At 34.4% G+C, this 20,728-nt stretch overlaps 1 protein-coding gene across 2 annotated transcripts; it reads left to right on the plus strand.

Annotated features, from left to right (window-relative positions):
* Positions 1-1,353: 1,353 nt before the first annotated feature.
* LOC144450679 (myosin light chain kinase, smooth muscle-like) lies at positions 1,354-15,726 on the plus strand. Of its 2 annotated transcripts, none has more exons than XM_078141333.1 (11): positions 1,354-1,484; positions 2,448-2,479; positions 3,201-3,503; positions 3,932-3,961; positions 5,261-5,345; positions 7,784-7,987; positions 9,392-9,533; positions 10,191-10,543; positions 12,296-12,341; positions 12,569-12,640; positions 14,733-15,726. In XM_078141333.1, the coding sequence occupies exons 2-11, from the start codon at positions 2,467-2,469 to the stop codon at positions 14,784-14,786; spliced, it is 1,302 nt and encodes a 433-aa protein (XP_077997459.1). In that variant the 5' UTR covers positions 1,354-1,484; positions 2,448-2,466; the 3' UTR covers positions 14,787-15,726. The 2 variants fall into 2 exon arrangements, with proteins under 2 accessions (XP_077997459.1, XP_077997458.1); XM_078141332.1 differs by lacking the exon at positions 1,354-1,484 and adding an exon at positions 1,575-1,691.
* The last annotated feature ends 5,002 nt before the right edge of the window (positions 15,727-20,728 follow it).

Here is a 20,728-nt window from a genome sequence, read left to right on the forward strand (position 1 = left end):
AAACGGCGCATGTCATGATCAGTAGTAATACATTATAATTTGACAGGCTGTCGTCATCGCTCATTTATATTCATTTGACTATCGCTGGAATTTATGCAAATGTCCAACCAAACTCCACCTCCACCTACAATCACGTGGGGACGCAACGACGTCATCATGTTTATATGAACGCTGTAGGGGGAAGCACAGAATTGTATGCGAGAGTAATGAGATTGCCTAGATGTAATGACTGTGAAGATAACGTAGTGTAAAATCGGAATACTGTCACAGGAACTAGACTACCACAATCTGTACTTAAATGAACCTCAGAACTTGGGATGTGTTTTGGAAACACTCACATTGTCATTTCCGTTGGGGAGATGAAGTATCAGTAGTTAACCTTTTAATTCAAGTTTATCAATATCAATTGTTGCCAATTAAAGCGTATGAAAACACAGGACGTCATCAAACGTGTGTACCTATCATTAAACGAACACTAAGGGCTAAGTTTAGAAATAAGGACACAGAAATAGAACCAATTCACAACTTTGTACTTTGTGAAAAAAGAGGCACCACCTAGGGCAAACTTTTACTGTAATATCAACTAGATATGCCTATGTAAGTAATATGCTATCAACAACTAAATAAACCTCTGTGGGGAATCTATATGCGGCTGCCTAAATATATCAAGTGTAAATTCTAATGTGTTTGAGGTCACTTTAAGTCAGTACAAATTTTGTTCTTGACATAAAAGAATTTGATGTTTTGGAGAGAACCTTGTCTGAGAAAACGATGGTAGAAAATTATTTCATAGAATAACCCCATTTGTTGAAAGTTCAGTATATACAGCAATGAAAGAGTGGTACTAATTAATACATTAATTATAAAGTGACCCCTTTAATTCTGTTTTGAAATTGCCTTTGGCAGTCCTTCTGGATCTAGTCAAGGTCATCACCCTTACTGTACATGATTGATTAAAGTACATTTGCATAAAATAAATAGAATTATGTCAAGTTCTAGTTTCTAGGGTAAGAGCTCTAAACCAAGTGAAATCAAACAATAGTGAAAATCACAAGAAAAAAAATGTTTAAAATGAGGTTTAAATAAAATGAAGTCCACAAAATATCTACAATTTGAGTGCGAGTTGTGTAGGGTATAGACAACAATGTTGATGGTATATATAGTTGGACATTGCTGGCCATACAGCCTGCTGAGGACGTCAAACAGGATTGGTGCACTATCCCTCCATCCAGTTCCAAATATGGTATCGTCAGACAGAGATTCCAGCATGTATCCCACAATGCCACACTGCTACTATCACTCTACCATGTAATGATACCACCATGGGGTCACATGGCATGTTGATCACATGGTTGTCTCATTAGCATATTCTGTTATCCTTGAGTAAAGATTCCATTACTTGTTAGTTTCTTACGATGGTAATGTTTTTATTGACTTGTAGGTGAACTTGCAGATAAAGACTCTAGTACCCTTAAATCACACAGGTAGGATGAATTATTTTTGGGGCAAAACTTTTTTTTCTGCCTTCTTTTTTTGCAAGTCGCAGCTGCCAGCTATTATAATGAGGTACGGATGAGGCAGCATAAGTCATCAGCTTGCTACCCATGGGGCTTTGGGACAATATCCCTACACTGTATTGAATGTGTTGTGTATTAATTGATACAGGGCATTGGGCTGATACTGTAAGACATGTAAGTTCTGACGCTTATTTTTTTCTTCCTCTATTTTTTGTTCTGGTAACCTCGTCTAAAAACCTATCAACTCTTTTCCTGTGTATGTGCTTTATGTCAGTGTATTTTGTCTCTTTAAAACTGTACTTCCATGAACTTGAACGAACGGAATGGTTTGTCGGTGTAGAAACCCAAAGTTATGTGGGTTCAATAACGACCATAGAATCTTTTCATCCAAATTCAGATATCAATCCTTGTTTTAAAAATGTCTGCCTACATCATATACAGTTCAATATGATTATATTTCAAGACTGTCATTTTTTTTAAACACATTTTGTGAACTTTTGGTAGGGAGATAGACACTGTATTATTTTTTGTACTCACTGATGGAATGCACAGCCAAGACAAAGCATAACTAAGACATTCTGGTTAGAGAAAATTGAACATAAAGTCGCACCCAAAATTAAAACAGAAAGTCTTACAAAAACTGTCATTAATTTAGAACAGAAATTGAATGTCAAAAAAATATCCTAATTACCATGTGGAAATACTATTTTATTCCAAAGCACAGATGAAACATTGCTGACATTTTTTAGAATCTAGGGTTCAGAAATCTGAGCTGCTGTAGATTGAAATTTCATCCTTGCATCTATACAGCAATTCTACCCTGTACAGATCAAGCTGGGCCCCCATTCTGTCAGGGCTACTGTTATTAACGCTCCTCAAACTAAAATGAAATTGTCCTGAATTTTTTCTCTGTTTCTCTTTTATTGGCAGTAAGAAGAAGGATATAACCATGGCAACAAAAGGTAGGTGTACAAACTTAGTACTTTTTTTAAGTTACGACAACGTACTAGTCATAATTCATGCCGATTGTTTGGAGTAGAGTGTATGAAGTACTGTTACCAACTGTAGCTCATTAAATCACTATGTACTTTCAGCAATGGTGTCCCACCCACAGTTATCTATATTTCTGTCACCATCTTGTTTCACTCGTCCGTCTTACAGAAGTTCCGATCAGACATTTTGTACCATAGTTTCATTTTCATATTTTTAACTTACTGTTAGAAATTGTACCCGATAGTTTCCGTATTACTGGAAGTTTCTTATTACTTCACTTGGAACGTTTTTCCTTCTGATATGGAAGGCCGTTATTCAATATGGATAATATGAAGGATATGGAACCGGACAGTAGTTAATGAAATCAGACCCAAAGACTCCATGCTATCATCTATTGAAGTTGTAGTGCGACAAAATCTGATTTCATATCAAAGTTTCTTCTGAATAACAGACTCGGAAATTATTTTTTTCTCCTTTCCTCTGTTTTATCAGATTTCATAAAATAAGTCATTTCAAAACTTCAACTGAACAGAAGTCATTGAAATCAAACCCAAGGACTCTGTCCTCTGTCAGGATTCAAAGAATATTTGATTGAATATCAAAGATGTTTTTGGAATTACAGATTTTGACATTCAATTTTTGTCTTTCAAATTTTCCTAATTTTATTGTTGTTCCGTTATGTCTCCTCAGAACCCCCAGATCCACCAGCAGACAGACCCTTTGCCGATAAGACCACTAAAGATTCAATAACAGTGGTATGGCCAGGCACAACATACGATGGTGGAAGTATAGTAACTGGCTATGTAGTGGAAATGCAGAAGAAGGGGGAGAAAGCATGGAAAGTGCTAACAGAGGATGTATTTAGTACATCGTACCAAGTCAATGGCCTGAAAGAGAACGAGGAATACTTCTTCAGAGTTTGTTGTATGAATGCTGTTGGCAAGAGTAAGCCAAGTTTAGTATCAGATCCCTGCAAACCAACTGATGCATCACGTAAGTCAAATTGTACATATTTTCCCTTTTTTAAAATATTATTTGAAAAGAAAAATTGCATCAAATGGCTGCTAAGTTTGAAAAAGAGAGAGATCTTGAAAATATCGGAATTCAGTCAAACAACTAACTTTCATAATTATCCAGCAATTCTGTCTTCTTTCTCTCTGTATCTCAAAATGTTATCAAAATGGCCGCTTTAGCTCCATACTAAGTTTAAACGACAGAGCTTGAAAATATCACAACTCATTAAAATGACTTTCTTGATAATATGGTAATTTAACAACATATCTATTTAACACCCAGATGTGTTTGTTCAACAGACGCTCTATTTTACATCATTTGTTTTCTATTTTCTGACAAGGGTTATACTAGTAAAACTTTTATGACTTTTAAACTAACATGTATTTACTTTACTTTCTCTTTTACAGAGGAAGCCGAAGATGAGGAAGATGAACCAGGTAAGTTGTGTGGGAAAAAACTCTCCATCTATTTTCTAGACTTTTTATGGTCCCTGTTTTAATTCAACTTGGCCCAAGATAACAAAAACAGAACCCATGGTTTTGATCTTGATTGGGAGATACTTTGATTTATAGGATGTCGGTAGTGGGCAAGTGATAGTTGTCAAACGCTATTCATATCTTGAACAGTTGGAAAGTCCCCTTAAGACCTCCATATGACCAAAGGTCATACTCCTAAAGTATGGCGCCTGTGCTGTTCAAATTCCTTTGCTGGCCTACTAGTAACACCAGTAGCAGAATCTAGTCCATATCTGATGAATTGATATCAGCTGTGTACAGTACATCTGAACCCTTACAGTTACAGTTATACACACAACATTCTACTCTCATCTGTAATTTTCAAATGTTGCCATTTTTTGTGTTAATTACACCAGATGACCATATATGGGCATAGGTATTGACGTCATTGCCCCACTTACTTGCCACTGCTGTTCGTCTTTTCTACATGTCTGTGAAATCGTTTTAGTAAAACGTCAATCCTCTGAAATTCTCTGCTAATCCTGTATATGTTACAGGAACACAAACCGTTTCTAAATAGTTCACTGTCTTCAATGTAACAAAAGCCTAACCTAAATATTTTGAGAATTGTCAGCTGTTCACAATGACACAAAATATTTGGATTATGATGCTTCAAAGTTTTCTATAAGGATGCTAGCACGTAAAAACTACCAGCCAAAATTCCCCTATACATTAGTTCCTTCCATTCATCACCATGGTAATTTAGATCATTCTATTAGTAAATAGGGATGGGATATAAATGGTGGGCATAGTATCCATTGACCTTATATTTTTGTTTAGATTCAGTAAAGCACACAGATATCGGTCTCTTTACAGTTCAAAGAGATAAATTTAATTTACAGGAACTACAAAACTAAAGTAAACATCTTGATATACTACAAGAGGGGGGGACTTAGTCCCATTATTGAAATATTTTGGATAAAAATGTATGGTTTTGTAACAAATAGTACAGACAGAATCTCAGAGAAAGGTTAAACACTCTGAAAGATGATATGTTTCCCAGGCAGCATATCCACCATCATCCCCCAAATCATTTAGGTGTTTCCCTTTAAAAGTAAAAATTATTTTCCATAGTAATTTGAGAGTGAATGTTTTAACTGGTGTATTCACAGCTGGGTTTCCATCAAACGAATGTATATCATATGTCTTTAAACCATAACGGACCTTGTTTATTTTAATTACTGATGTGAATTTCTATTTATTGATATTTTTGTTGAACAGATGAGAAAGCCTTTGAACCTAGGGATGTTAAGATTAAAGAGAGCAATGTACGAGATGAATATCAAATCAAGGAAGAGTTAGGAAGGTAAGGGTCTGAGGAAACGCTGTATTTTAACCAAGGAAGTTTTATTACTCTGGTAATGGAGACTTCTGTTTCCGTTTACTGAGATAAAAGACACAAACTAAAACTATTGTCACAACAAGTTGATACAACAGTGATAAGTTATTGAATGGACATTGGTTTGATTATAGTCTCAGTAGGGTGGCATCTCTGAAAACTAGTTTATTCAGATTTCCATGAACTTGCAGTGTACTGTTTTTGGACTTCCAGTATTTACACTATCTTCATCACATGGTGATTAGAATTGTACAACAGAGGAACTGCCATCACCTACTTGTGTAATCTACCACATTCAATAACAATAGTTTCAGTTTGCAACTATCTTAGTAAACCGAAGCCTCAATTACCAGAGTAGTATATTGTAGTTGTTGTTGTTTGTTTGTTTGTTGAGGTAGTGAGTAGTTAATAACTCACTAACTTCCCTCACAATCTTACTTGTCAGCTTGTTCTCACAGCTGGCCTTGGCACTGTATGGTCATTGTTCCAAGAGGTTTTAAGCTCCTAACATTCTTCGTTCCCCATAATGCCTCTTGTTCATTTCCCATAATGCCTCAAGTACACAACTGGCCTAGCCATATTTACCAATTTTTACAACCCCATTCCAGAGAGGTCGTATGATACAGGATAAAAAATTTCCAGAATTGCTAATTTTGACAACCCCATTGTATAGAGGTCACACACTACAGGATTGATGACAGTGACTCTTCTAGGTCCTCTAAGCATACTGAAATGCCACTAAGATAAAAAATGAACCTCGCCTTTGTTTTACTTTATGTACCAAGAACAAGTAGTTCTAAAAGTTATATGCTTAATTATCTACTAAATCTGTTTCCAAGGTTACGGTTCCCTGCTTGAATAATAGAGCACCAAGAACAAATATTTTTTGAAAAAGTTATATGTACGTTAAATAAATATTATTTCAAGGGGGAAATGAGTTGAGGAAATAGTGGAATTTTAATTGACAGGAATTAGGAAATAGTCTGACTAATTTTCCTGTGTCAGGAATAAACTCAGTATGACAGATATCCTTGAAGGTTGAACTTTCTCCTATTTTTGTGTAAAAATGAAGGAGTGAGTTTTATCGTATTTAGATTCCTCTCAGAGAATCCTTGCATTGCAAATGTACTACGGACAACTTGTAGAATTGCATTCCAGAAGAGTTTTGACAGTTTGAGCAATCTAAAATATTTTAAAAGGGTTTGAACAGATTAACAATAATTCATTCGAGATGAAAACATGTATCTTAGCCAGCACCTATATTACATTTGTACCGTACAAACTTCTGTAAGTTTTCATCAAGGAATCCATTTGACTGAGGGGTAACAGGTTGGAAAGGCGGGGTGATAAATCAAGAAAAAATTGATTGTGCAGAGGGAACCTTACTTTTAGTTGATATAAAACATGCTAAATAAGAACTAATTTGATTGGATGGTGCTGTGGTCTGTTATCCTTTCATCGGCTCAAAATATACATCATAAGGAACAACACATTCGATTGGATCGTATCATAGTTTGTACTAAGGCCTAGCTTTGATTGGCTCACTAAGGTAGAAGAATATGATGGAAAGATTTTGACAAATGATTCGTAAAATTGAAGCACCGTTTGGGTGTCAAAGGTCAAGTTATTTATAGCATTTGCTTATAAATTGATGACTAAAGGGCCCCTGTGTTGGATAGTTGAAATGACCTCTTTACATCTCAGCCAGTCTAACAGCTTACCACAAATATGAAGGTTACATACCTCTTTATTTTACAAAAGTTAGTACTACCTTTGACCTCTGACCTCTAACCGGATGTTGGCCGATAGCAGAAAATTTTATGGGAAGAAAAATAATCGAGTTGACGGGTTTTAACATACTGTGTGCAAGAACATCATGTTTTACATTCCAAGATGTTTATGCTGCAGACTTTACGGACTTCAGTGTTGTGGTTGATTCATGGATATTTTCTGACAGAGGTGGAGGAATAATCAACCATCAGTGAGACTACTGTGGTATGCATGTAACCATGGATACAACAGAAAGTGTTCCCATGACAACAATTCTTCATCTATAAAATCTTCGGGGGTTTTTTTCTTTTGGCCAAAAGTAAAGAGAGGTACGCACGAGGACAATGCACAGAATCTACCAGTTGATGCGTTAGCTTATACTGTAAGATACATCATGTTATTGAGGCTGATAATTGACAGCATGGCTCATCCTAAGGCAGCAGAACACCAGCATGACATGTTGTATCTTACAGAGTAGTATTAGCTCAGCTGGTTAGATCACTCTGATAACAATCCAGGGAAACGTGCGTTGCGCTTTCTTTCCTCCACTTCATTTTATGTCAAAATATCTAGGCCAGATTTCTGTCATTCTGTCTTACCATACAAGTGTTTTCTATTTTTTTATCTCTTGACAGGGGTAAATTTGGTACTGTGAATAAGTGTGTAGAAAAGAAGACCAAACGAATTTTGGCAGCCAAGTTTATCAAAATTGTATCAAAGGACGACAGGGAAGAAGTAGAAAATGAAACATCAATCATGCAGATCTTACAGCATCCCAAACTATTGCAACTGTATGATGCATTCGCTTCAGGAGACAATTTTGTACTTATCTTGGAATTGTAAGTTAATCACCCAAATTTTGAATATTAATTAATTAATTAATTAATTAGTCTTAATTGATTGTGACATTACATTCTAGCAATTTAACCAAAGATTTACAGGAGTTAATAATGCACAAACAGTTCAAAGTTTTTTAATTTGTCTTCGTCGACAATCCTCATCAGAAAGACACATTCCATAGTTCATTTTAACCAAACAGAAACCATTATTACAAAAATCAACATACCTTTCCCATCATATTAACTTTGCATAAGATATAGTTCCAATGTGGGCATTTGCAACATTGTTGGGTAGATCACCATCTGATGCTCTGGAGCTAATGCCCATATTAGGACAGTGTACATCTGTAACAAACCGTACAATATGGTAATGCGCAAGGAAACCCATTTTCATCATTTTAACCCTCGGCAAAAAGTCGTTAACCAGGACTACAATTTGAACTGATATACTAGGTAATCAGATTTTATCCAAGTGAACTGTTTCCACTACAGTTTTCTATTGATCTCCATTGGTCTAAAAGCTGAAAACAAGAGTTTATTGAGAACGAATCTTCTCAGATCTCTACTTAAAATGTACCAGGAATTGACGAATAAATCATTAAATGAATTTCTATCCTGATAAATTCCTGAAGTGATAATATTGGCAGGTATATTACTTCATCTAAAAAAATCACATTTTAAGTATTAACAGCCAAAGTTACCTAAAGATAATGTTTCGCAACGTAGTGTTGGAAGAGTTTTAGAGAACAAAACTGGGAGCGTACATTCAACTCTCCATTCCATTTGGAGAAATAAATTGACTGATTTTTAAACCCAGATTAATTTCAACCAAACAGAGAAGTAGTCAAGTTGTATAGTGTTATTCTTTGGTCTAAATATTGCAAAACTGAAATGAAACTTTTAAAGTAAACCTCATTTATTACAGTGATTCATCCCTATAAATGTCACCAGACAATAGTAATAAAACGAAAAAAAATAATTGAAATTAAAATCTTTGAACTATGATTAAAGCTACACTGGCTATAACTGGGGTATTATTTTATTGATCAGACTACTAACAATATATTGACTGAAAATTGTTAAAATATCAATAATTAGTCATTATATATGTAAAGTAAGGTTAATTGCACTCAGAAGTAGTACAACAACAGGTTGAAAGTATGATGCATTGCGATGCTGAATTTTTGGTGTGGACCTAAAAGTCAATTTGATGGATTATTATACCCCATTACGAGTACAGCTTCACAAATACATTTATCTACAGGTGATTCAATACTAATCAGGTTGTATATTATTACAAGTATCTCATCATATTTAACAAAACTGTTTAAAAAAACAAAACATTCCCGTTGCAGCTAGTGCAGCTTTAAATCAAACTTCCATTCTTTTTTTTATCTTTTCTAGTGTTTCTGGTGGGGAGTTGTTTGAACGTGTTGTAGCAGAAGATTTCCAGCTGACAGAGAAAGAAGTTGTATTCTTTATGAGGCAAATATGTGAAGGCGTAGTTTTCATGCATGAGAAAAACGTCCTACATTTAGACATGAAGGTGAGACATCTAAGACCTATCCTTATTGGATGATAAAACTCTTATTTCAAGTAATCTTTTCATCATGACCAATCAGATCAGAAGTTACATTTATCACTTACAGATCTATATACTTCGCAGGAAGTGTCTGTTCGAAATGCAAGATGTATTTTTATTTGCTGACGAAACTACTATAGTTTTAATCTTTATTTGTCTCGACCAATCAAATCAGAAGTTACACTTTAGCAGTTACAGATTCCTACTTTGCAGAAAGTGGCTATGTGAAATGTAAAACATATCCTGATTGGCTGACAAAATTGAAATATCGTTAAACACTTAGGGGGACATGCATCAAAATTGATAAACTAGGAGAACATGTTGCTATCCTATTAGTTCAGAGCAGTAAAGTGAAAATATGCATCAAAATTGGGGAACTCGGAAGTCTATTTCCAAATTTTTACTATCAACCTTTCAAACACTTAGTAGTAACATAATAATGATGTGTTTTTTTTCTCTTTTCTTCTTCTTTTTATCTCTCTGTCTGTCTCTTTCTTTCTGTCTGTCTCTCTCTCTGTCTATCTCTGTCTCTGCCTCTGTCTGTCCCTGTCTCTGTCTCTGTCTCTGTCTCTGTCTCTGTCTCTGTCTCTGTCTCTGTCTCCGTCTCACTCTACATTACAGCCAGAAAATATTCTCTGTGTAAGACCTAAAAGTAACAAGATTAAGATCATTGACTTTGGTTTGGCTCGGAAATATGACCCCAAAGGAGAACTTAAAGTTCTGTTCGGTACACCAGAGTTTGTAGCACCTGAAGTTATCAATTATGATCAGATTACATATTCTACAGATATGTGGAGTGTGGGTGTCATCTGCTATGTACTCCTCAGTGGTCTTTCACCATTTATGGGGGACAATGATGCAGAAACCATGGGAAATGTCACACAGGCAGAATGGGACTTTGAAGATGAATCTTTTGATGAGATATCAGATGCATCCAAAGAATTCATTGAAAACCTTCTTGTCCTAGATCCACAGTGAGTATTGGGCTTCATAGCTCTTCAAATATACAACTCAGTTAACTTTTACCATCAAGACAATGACCCCTTTAATACCTGTAATTGCATAGACCTACTAGAAACCAAGTTCTTTCAGGGTTAACAAGTCAATTATTTTATTATCAGAAAGATAAATTAGTAAGAAATTTGCTTATCACTCAAACAGCGCGAATCTTTGACTAGTTTCAGCCTCAGTTGACTTTTTAAGAACTTTGTGAATTATCAGAAAAATATTCAATTTTTATTTAATACACTACACACACTACCAGTATGGTAGTGGTATGGTACAGATTTTGAAAAAAAAAATGAAATATAAAAGAATCAAAATTGATAAAATATATACAATCAACTTACTGCATGGAGCTACTGAAGGGTCAGCAATAGTTTCTTATCAGACAGATATAACTAGTGAACAGTTTCTTATCAGAAATATAACTAGTAAACAGTTTCTTATCAGCGATATAACTAGTAAACAGTTTCTTATCAGAGATATAACTAGTAAACAGTTTCTTATCAGAGATATAACTAGTAAACAGTTTCTTATCAGAGATATAACTAGTAAACAGTTTCTTATCAGACAGATATAACTAGTAAACAGTTTCTTATCAGACAGATATAACTAGTAAACAGTTTCTTATCAGCGATATAACTAGTAAACAGTTTCTTATCAGACAGATATAACTAGTAAACAGTTTCTTATCAGAGATATAACTAGTAAACAGTTTCTTATCAGAGATATAAATAGTCAACAAATTTTCATCAGAAATGTATGTCTTAGACAATTTGTTTGTCAGGTATACACAACTACTAATCAATTTTTCTGATAAGAAGGATTTATTAAGTTTACTTATTTTCCTACCAAAAACATTGAACTGGTGATTTGTTTACCTATTAGGTAGGAAATATGACAGAAAATTGTACATTTTTGAAAGTCTTTATACAAAATTTTTACACCTGTTGATATCTTTACTTTTTAGGAGTTTACAAATATAAAATCAAATGAGTAAATTTGAAGTTTTTATTCAGAAAAAATTTTGAAAATTTGATCACATTTAAATGATATTTGACATTGGATTGTTTTCTGAACCCAGAATAAAATAAAGATGAAATTTATCAAAATAAGTGACACTAAAGCAAGACTTTTTGTGAAAAGATTTTGGCAGGAAAGTAACACAATTTTTGTCAAATTATTTTGGCGGGAATTCACAAATAAGTAGTATGGCTATGATTTTAGTCTAAAACAAAGTCAAGATTTGACAAAAAATTACAATAAAGCAACAATTTTTATCAAATGATTTTAGACAAGAAATTGGTTTCTACAGACCAACTTTACTATTTCTTTGTGTTTTTGAGAATCCAATGGTAAAGTGCACTTGAAACTATGATATAGTGGGGACGATACTTTTAAATTAGAAGATTTGAAATAATCTAAACTCTGAAAATGAGTTGCCAGAGGAAGGAATCATATGACTATAATGTGGCCACCATGTTCTTGTTATGTGGCTGCCATGATCTTTTTATGTACCATCATGTGGCAGTCATTTTCTTGTTATGTACCATCATGTGTAACTGGCATGAAAATCATAATGTATCAAATCAGAACAATTTCTTAGCAACCAGTGTGTAGAAATATCACTATGGTAACAAAATGTTATCAAATTCATTTTTAGAGAAATTTCTTAAAGTTTGTCTGTGAATATAATCCCTGATTTTTTGTTTTTATACTTACAGTGACAGAAATCAAGCTAAAGATTGTCTAGAACACGATTGGTTAAAGGTACGTAGTGTCAATAGTCTTTGTCATACAATATATTCAATTTCATGCTGAAAAATTGGGTGAATAGTGGATATTTGGTTTAGGTCAGCAACTAAGTTTCTAGCCGAGGGATTTGACTATCTGGGCCAAAATGTCCTGAAATCATGTGACTATAGTACATCTTGAGTTATTCTCCCATTGAAGCCAACTTTGCATCTAAAGGTTGTTATTATTGTTCTCCATTACAGAAAGATGTAGCTAGCTCCCACAAAATCTCCAAAGCCAGAATCAGAAGGTTCTTGGCCAGAAGAAAGTGGCAGGTTTGTACTACTTTGATTTTATCTCTTTTTATTTCATTGTTATCATTGCTGGTGGAATTACACTTTGTACAACTCATTTTTGACCAAAAAAATAAACCTCTGCTTCTTTGGAAAATTTATACAGGACACAGTACATTTGACTAAAGAACATTTCCACCAACAATGTCCACTCAGAAGATACACTCCATCACTTACACACACAGACTCTGCTGTGCATCGAAAGTGAACTACCACAATATGGACTTCAAATTCTACCAAAAATGTGACACACACACACACACACACACACACACACACACACACACACACACACACACACACACACACACACACACACACACACACATGTGCAGAGACTCTTGCGCACCAAAAGTGAACTACCACACACACAGACTCTATCGCTTGCAGCAAAAGTGAACTATCATGCACACAGCTAATAACGAAATCTGAAACATGTCACAGCGTACACACTAAAACCTAACCCAAACATCCCCAGTGAGTTGAAGGTGACCTCAATGGCAAGAATTTCCTGCTGATCTAATTTTAGAGTTTGTTAACGCCAACCAGCTGCTAGCCTGCAGTAATGATGATGTATTGCTGCATAACAGGTCAGATATTGCTACTGTAATTGTGGAAGCTATTTGCCATTTCAGTGGGTCGGTATTTGGAAATGTCAGCAGTTAGAGCCGTATGGATGTCATTTCTAATTATTCATAGTACTCTAAGACTACGTAGCCTCTAACACACAGGGGTCATCAAATATGCAGGCCTTGTATGGAGAGTTATGTGCAAGAAAAAATGATGTTTCACATTTCTTGTTTTAAATAAACACAGAGCATTTTCTCAGGTTTTAGAACATTAAAGGAAATAGAGTAACACTCCTATAGTTTCCTGTACATGGGAATCCCAGCAAAGTAATGATGGAACTTGGTAGATTTTACCTAGACTAAAATACCACCCATAAAGAAATAAATACTGGTTGGGAACCCTGTACTGGTTAAATGATTGGGAAACTCAGGTAGAATTTACTTACTTACAACCCATAACATAAACACTGGTGGGGAACCATGGTAAAATGACTGGGGAACTCAGTTAGATTTTACCTACTTACCATGCTAAACAAAAACACTGGTAGTAAACCCTGGTAAAATGACTGGGAAATTCAAGTAGATTTTACTTACCACCTGTAAAAAGCTTTAACAAAAAATGGTTGGGAATCACGGTAAAATGATGAGGACATTCTGCCAGATTTCACCCACTCACCACCCAGAGCAAATACAAGAAACTCTGTTCATATGACTGGGGAACATTGTTAAGACTTTACCTGCTTACCGCTCTTAACAAACACACAGTGAATACATATTGTATGATGTATAAGTTTGTGTTTATAATGAAACCCTCTTTTACAGATTGATAATGATGTGTTTTGATACATGAATCATGTATCTGAAGGTCATCTGATTAACACCAGCAAAGTTTCCTAACAGAATACTTGTTTTGGCCCTGACTTGGTTTACAAGGAAACAGTGCCATAGTGTTGTATTTGGAGGGGGAAATATGTAGGCAGGTTTATTGAATGGAAACCCTACAAGTGCAACCCCCCCCCCCCCCAACACACACACACACACTCTAGTGATGATGAAGCCCTACAAATCCCCCATCATGTACAAACCGAAACCCTGTAAGTGTGTTGTGTATGTATACAACTGAAGTACTGCAAGTGTACTAATAGCTGATATTATTTCTAAAATCTTATGGTTGAACTGTGTATCGTCAATACATTTTGTAAATAAAGGTGGCTGAAACGTTGGAAATGAAGCATTTTTACTGAAGACAGACATGGACTTGTTTACTGGTCAAACTCAATAACTATACAGGTGTATTGTACCTCTTGCTTTCTAACAACCATTATTACTGTTACAAGTATTCTGTTGCAAGTCGTACTTTCAATATCCACAGTGTAAGTATTTGTAATAGAAATTTGAAATTCCATATGTTGTAACCCTTTTTGTCTTGCAGTGAAGTACTGGTTATTTTGTGTTATGTAATATGATCGAATACTGACACTATTTTCTGCCCTTTCATTTTACAGAAAGCTTTTAATGCCGTGAGAGCCTTAACACGTATGGGAAAACTATCGCTGTGATCTGGGAATATCATTCGCGTGCTGTATACAATACTTTCTCTTTTCTCTCTCTCTCTCTGATTGGGCTTGTGCTTTTTTTTCTATCCTGGGGGGTCACCAGAGAGCAATATTCCCCCACTCTCACTGTATGTACCTGTATTTGGGAGCTCTCGATCGCGATCGGCCTCAGACTCAACAACCAGTTTGAGTGCTCTATCAACTATCTGTAGACTTATTTTTAAATGTGAAATAGACTTTTCGTAGATGAGAGAAAACCGTTTTAGACGGTGCTTCTCACATTTCTAGGTCTTATTGTATTGAATTCCCTTGATCTTTACTTGATGTGAGTGTGTAGGAATAGACAAGATTTTTTGAATTGCTTAAAATGAGTTTATTGCTGAGTTTTAAATTAAGAGAGTTTATGTGTGCCTGTATGTATTGTGAACTGCTATTCATACACTCGAGCAGATATTTTTTTTGTGGAAAAAAAAAACGTTAGATTAATTAAGAGTTGATGGTAGACTAGAGACATTGTACAAAATGCATGCTAATCCTTCAGTGTACAGATACTAATTTGAATGTAAATCTGAAAATGATAACTTATCAATTTCAGATTCAGATTCAAATACCACAGTTACGAATATGAATCTCAAACTGATTTGAGACTAACATCAATTTCAGATTCATATTCTTTTCAGAATCAAATACAAGTACATCTGTATCTTGTGATGGCATACATCCCATAATTTCAAACTGGACAAAACTGGATCCGTTCTTCCTAAGGCTGGAGTAACTCCACGGACTGAACTCTGCTATATATGCACAGCACTGCATTGAAAAAAAAAATGCCAAAAAATTTCACAAGTTTTTTTTATTTTGTCTCTGTCAGTTTTATTTAAATTTTGTTACTTGATAATCCTGTTTAAGTGATGTAATAAAACCACACTATTTGTCTTGTAAATGTTCAAAGTTTATCGACACCTGACAGAATTTTGTGGAATATTTTATTTCTGCCCAAATTTTTTTCAACAGTAAATATTATCTTATTGTTATTATGGTAGTAGTTTACTTACTATTAAATTATTTCTGGCTTTTTTCCTTGAAAGACAGCATTTGGTGACAGTATTTATTCAAATTTGACAATAAGTAAAGTATTCCACAGTGTGTTCTTGAAGTATGTATGAGTGGATATCATATTTTTTCCCTCCAAAATAAAACAATTGCAAAATATCGTAGCGAACTCAAAATGCGATGAAAGACACTAAAAAAGGAAGATTTTCATAATTATGCAGAACTTTTTTTCTGAAAAAAAGTTGTAAAATGTCGTATAGAACTCAAAATTTGAAGAAAGACACGTTTGAAGGAAGATCTAAATTTTGCAGAAAATAGACATATTTTCATGATGTCCAAATGTGTTATATTTATCAATATAATTCAATCCTGACAAATCTATTCCCAAAAATGATAACTTTAGTTAGATATGACTCAAAGTTATAGAAAATTTCAATATACTAAAAAAGAACGACAAAAAATTTTCAATAGAACAATTTTTTAGTGACTTTTTTGGAGTAGAATGATAAATTATTTATTTATCTCAAATTTTAGATGAGATTTGATTGATTTTGACCAAAAAAAAAACATGAAAACCTTCACTAGAAATGTTTGAGTGTAGAAACACAACCTTCTATGGCCTCCATTGCTTTTTAAAAATTTACGTGAAACCATCCCATAAAAGAGTTTAGAACTGCTCCATTTCAATAGTTGGCAAATTGCCATAACTTGTAAAATCTTGTACGACAAGTGATGTGAAAGAAGTGTGAGTGATGAACATACATACATACAGACATGTTTTTGACATGCACCATTCAACGGCGTTATCCCATTTTTATGTACAATGATGTTGCAAATGCAAAAGTGTCAACATTTTGATACTCCAGTTGCAGAACTTTTTGACGTCGGTAATACGTCACTTTTTAACATCTTGCAGATGCAGGTGACGAAAGTTTGAAGTTGCAAACGAAAAGTTGCGTGAAACTTTTGACAACACCAGTGCTATCTGATATAAGTTGGCAAAACTGTTTTGACAATTTTAATATGTCAGTTTTTGACAACTCCAATTGGATCTGTCAATCATAGAATATGATTGCCATACCCCAGATTATTAAAGTTATGAGTAATTTAAATGTCACCATGGGACATAAGATAACAGCTGTTGTAAGACAAGAAATACCGAAGATATTGATGGCCCCAGGACACCATATCAAATATCGCCTCCTCATCACTTAACTAGTGCAGACATGCAGCACATGATGGAATATAATCAAAAATGGGAAAACAAATCCAAACATTTATCAACAATTTAAGTCAGTTTATATAATTACTGAGTCACTTTGATTTAATTTGACACAATCCGTTGTGTAAATTCACAAATCCCCCTGAAAAAATTTATGCCAGGAAAGACTAAATTGACCAGTTCAAGTGTTTTGCCCCGAGGGCCTCTGTTCATAACCACAAGGAATTCTATAAGTTCACTCAGATCTTAATGATGAATGTATTTGCAGCAGTTGTTCCCATGTGGGCCTCTATATGTAATCCAGAGGAATTCTGTATAGTCAGAAATACGTCAGATGTTTTGAGCCATACCATACCATGGCTTGTTTATTAGTGCATGCCTAAGTAAATTAAAACTTAATGTGGAGCAGCCAGTCCTGTCCAACCAGGAGAGGCAATTACCCAAGATGACTGCACTCCCACTGCTCTGTACTTTGTAAAAGTTCAAATGATGTCAAGATAGGTTCTGATGCATACAGACAAGATAACTAATGGATTACATCATTTCAGTAACTTGAATGAATTCTGTAAAGAGACATAAACTAAAATTGTCATTTCTCAACTTCTACAATTTTGTAAAGTAAAGAATATTGCGAAAAAGTTAGTGAATTCTATACAAATTATCAATCAAATTATTGTTTATGTATGTTCATTCAAAACTACTTTATCAAGTAATATGACAAAGTTCCAAATTACAAAATTGAATTGTTCACAATCTTTTCTTGAAAAACCCCCCAGAAAATTTCACATTTGAAACTGTTTGAGTCCCAAAGTATGTATAATTCCCACGTAGTTGAGTTAGTATACTTTATGCCAATTTGGTAAAAAAAACTTAGCATTCAAAAAAGTTAACTTCCAAATTTTTAGGACAGTGTCTTGCCTCGCTGTAGAAATGAAAAGGAATATAAATATCCTAGATAAACCAGCTGCCAGAACTTGATTTTAATGAGTTAAAGAGAAAAATTTACGAAGACAAGAATGTTTATCTAAAAATGTAGTAAGCTTAAAGTTGACCAATTAATTACAAATCCAGGAATGGTTGAAAGTATTCCGGACATTGCTGTTAGTATTATTAGACACTCTATCCATATATTAAGGCAAAGTACGACGGGAATGCTACAGGAATTGACCCCAGTGACCGCCCAATACAGGAAAGATGTAATACTAGAAGATTTTACTTTGCATATACTGTATCAAAAATTCACATTTTTGAAAACTTTTTTGCAAATTTTGTTCTAGTTTTAGGTTCAAAATTATTAATGAATGACATTTTTCAGAGTATGACAAAAATCGATGAAAATATTTTGTGTGGGAGGTCGATGTTTTCAATTTCTATCTGTATCTTTTCACTCTAAAGTACTTGTTACTTGTATTAGATCAGGTACAAAAAGCGTGACTGACCATATGCTAACCACATGCCCATGTGTGAGACACAGCCAAAGTTTTGACATCTTCCACACGCTGTTGGTTAACATTAGGGCAAAGGTCAACATAAGTATGCTCAGACTGAGTGGTTATTGGTAAATGTGGGGGTCAGAGGTTAATGTTGGGTCAGAGGTCAATGTAAGCATTCCCAGACTAACTGGTTGGGGTCTCTGATGATCCATTAGTTGATACAGTATTTACTGTTGAGTAAACACAGAGGTGATAAAATAAATGAATTTATACAGCAGTGTAAATTAAACACTGGAACCAGTAAAGCACCCTGTGTCAGAGTAAAATGTAAACATATCTGTACCAAGTACATCAACAAAAATCCAACAAAAATGTAAACCAGTGGACTGACTCCACATTGAGATTCTTTATAGTGTAGTTAGGGTTAGGATTCGGTGAAGGATTCAAACATAGTTAGACCCCCTAAGTTGAACCTAATTTGTATGAGGGGTTTACGGCCCCCTAAGTTGAACCTAATTTGTATGAGGGGTTTACAGACCCCCTAAGTTGAACCTAATTCGTATCTTGTACCATGAGTGCATGGTCACTTGTAGAGAGGGCAGTTAGTCACCAATCTCCTTTCATCTTATATTTTTGTAGAGCAGAATAGTTTGTTTCAATATGGAAATTCTTACTCCCTCTCAAAAATAATTTCTAGAAACTGTAGGATTAGGTGCTGTTCATAAATAGGGTTAAGACCTCCTAATGCAAACCTGTTTTATTGGAAACTGTCAGGAAATTCTGTTATATATTTGTAGAAAAAAAAACAGTTATTTAATTTACTTTCATCAAATAAAGCAAAAGAGTTTGTCTTAATGTTCAAACTTGCCCTCCCCCCACCCCCCCCCCCCCACCTCCACAAAAAATACCCTTTTCAAGTAATCTTCTTTCTATGCAAAGTTCAATATTAGGGTGTAACTAAATTCATTTCAAATAAATTCTGTAAAAATTAATTAGTATAATGATGTACAATACTGTGATAACTTCTTGAAATTAAAATTAAAATTAAAGTTTTCAGAGCTGTATAGTTTATTGACGTATGCCGACATTCCACCCTATATATTTCAGCATTTGGTATAGTCTTAATTCTTTACTCAGTAGGACCAATCCACTTTTGTGCAAGATAGAAGTGGCCGCTTCTTAGATATTTATACCCCCCCCCCCTCCTTCCTGGATTGTAATATGTTGTACATACTGTGCAAGTATATATACTGACTCTGAACTTGTTTTAGCTTACTGAGAAGCAAAAATATTTGAACCAAAATAAATCAACCTAGAAATATAATCACTTTCCAGGGATATAGCTAAAGGCCAGTAGACAGCAAAAACAACCAACCACTCAGCAATTTCTTTAAAGCTACCGGTACATACTTTTTTAGGACTTAGTATACAAAAATTCTTTGTTTCAACTACTGTATTTTGATTGTTTGACAGATTAGTAGGTCTCCCTCATAAATATTTCTTCCTACTTTTTCTAATTTTACCTGCTATTTTTAACATCCTTGCTTTATAACTATATATAATAAAGGTTGATTTAGTTACTTGGAATCAGTACCTTAACTTACTATGGTGATACTGCTAAATAACTTTTGTATAGTCAAACAATTTTTATCAGCCAAAGTAAAATTGATCCAAACTGTGAAAGTTATATTTCCACTAGAAAGTGTTTGTGCCAAAATAAATATATTCACAGTAATTAACGTAATCTATTAAAGTTTGTCAAATAGTTCACATGTTAATTGTCAACTGATGATGTAGTTGCTATCCCACAATGCCTCATTCTTGGTATGATCACATCATTGTGTGAAAATACAAGTCGGTGTGTTACAGTTGCAAAAAAATTCAAATTGAAAGGGGTGTAAAAATTTGCAAAAAAATCAAGTTAATGAGATGGAAAAAGTTGCAGAAATCAAATTTGACAGGGTGTAAAGTTGTAAAATATTAAATTTGATGGGGTGTAAAAAGTTGCAAAAAGTCAAAAAGGAAAAGTTGCATGAAAATAAATTTTAAAACATACAAAGTTGCAAAAAATCCCAATTAATGTAAACAGCTGCTAGAAAATGCCAAAATTAGTTTCACAGCCACAAGACAAAATGACTGTCTCATGATTAGAGTCGTTGCATATGGATTAAATTTATCAAAAGTTCAAAGCTAGAATAGAAAGTTGTAAAAATATAAAGCAAAACTTACCCCTCCTT

Source organism: Glandiceps talaboti, chromosome 20 (genome assembly GCF_964340395.1).
Source record: "Glandiceps talaboti chromosome 20, keGlaTala1.1, whole genome shotgun sequence".
NCBI lineage: Eukaryota > Metazoa > Hemichordata > Enteropneusta > Spengelidae > Glandiceps > Glandiceps talaboti.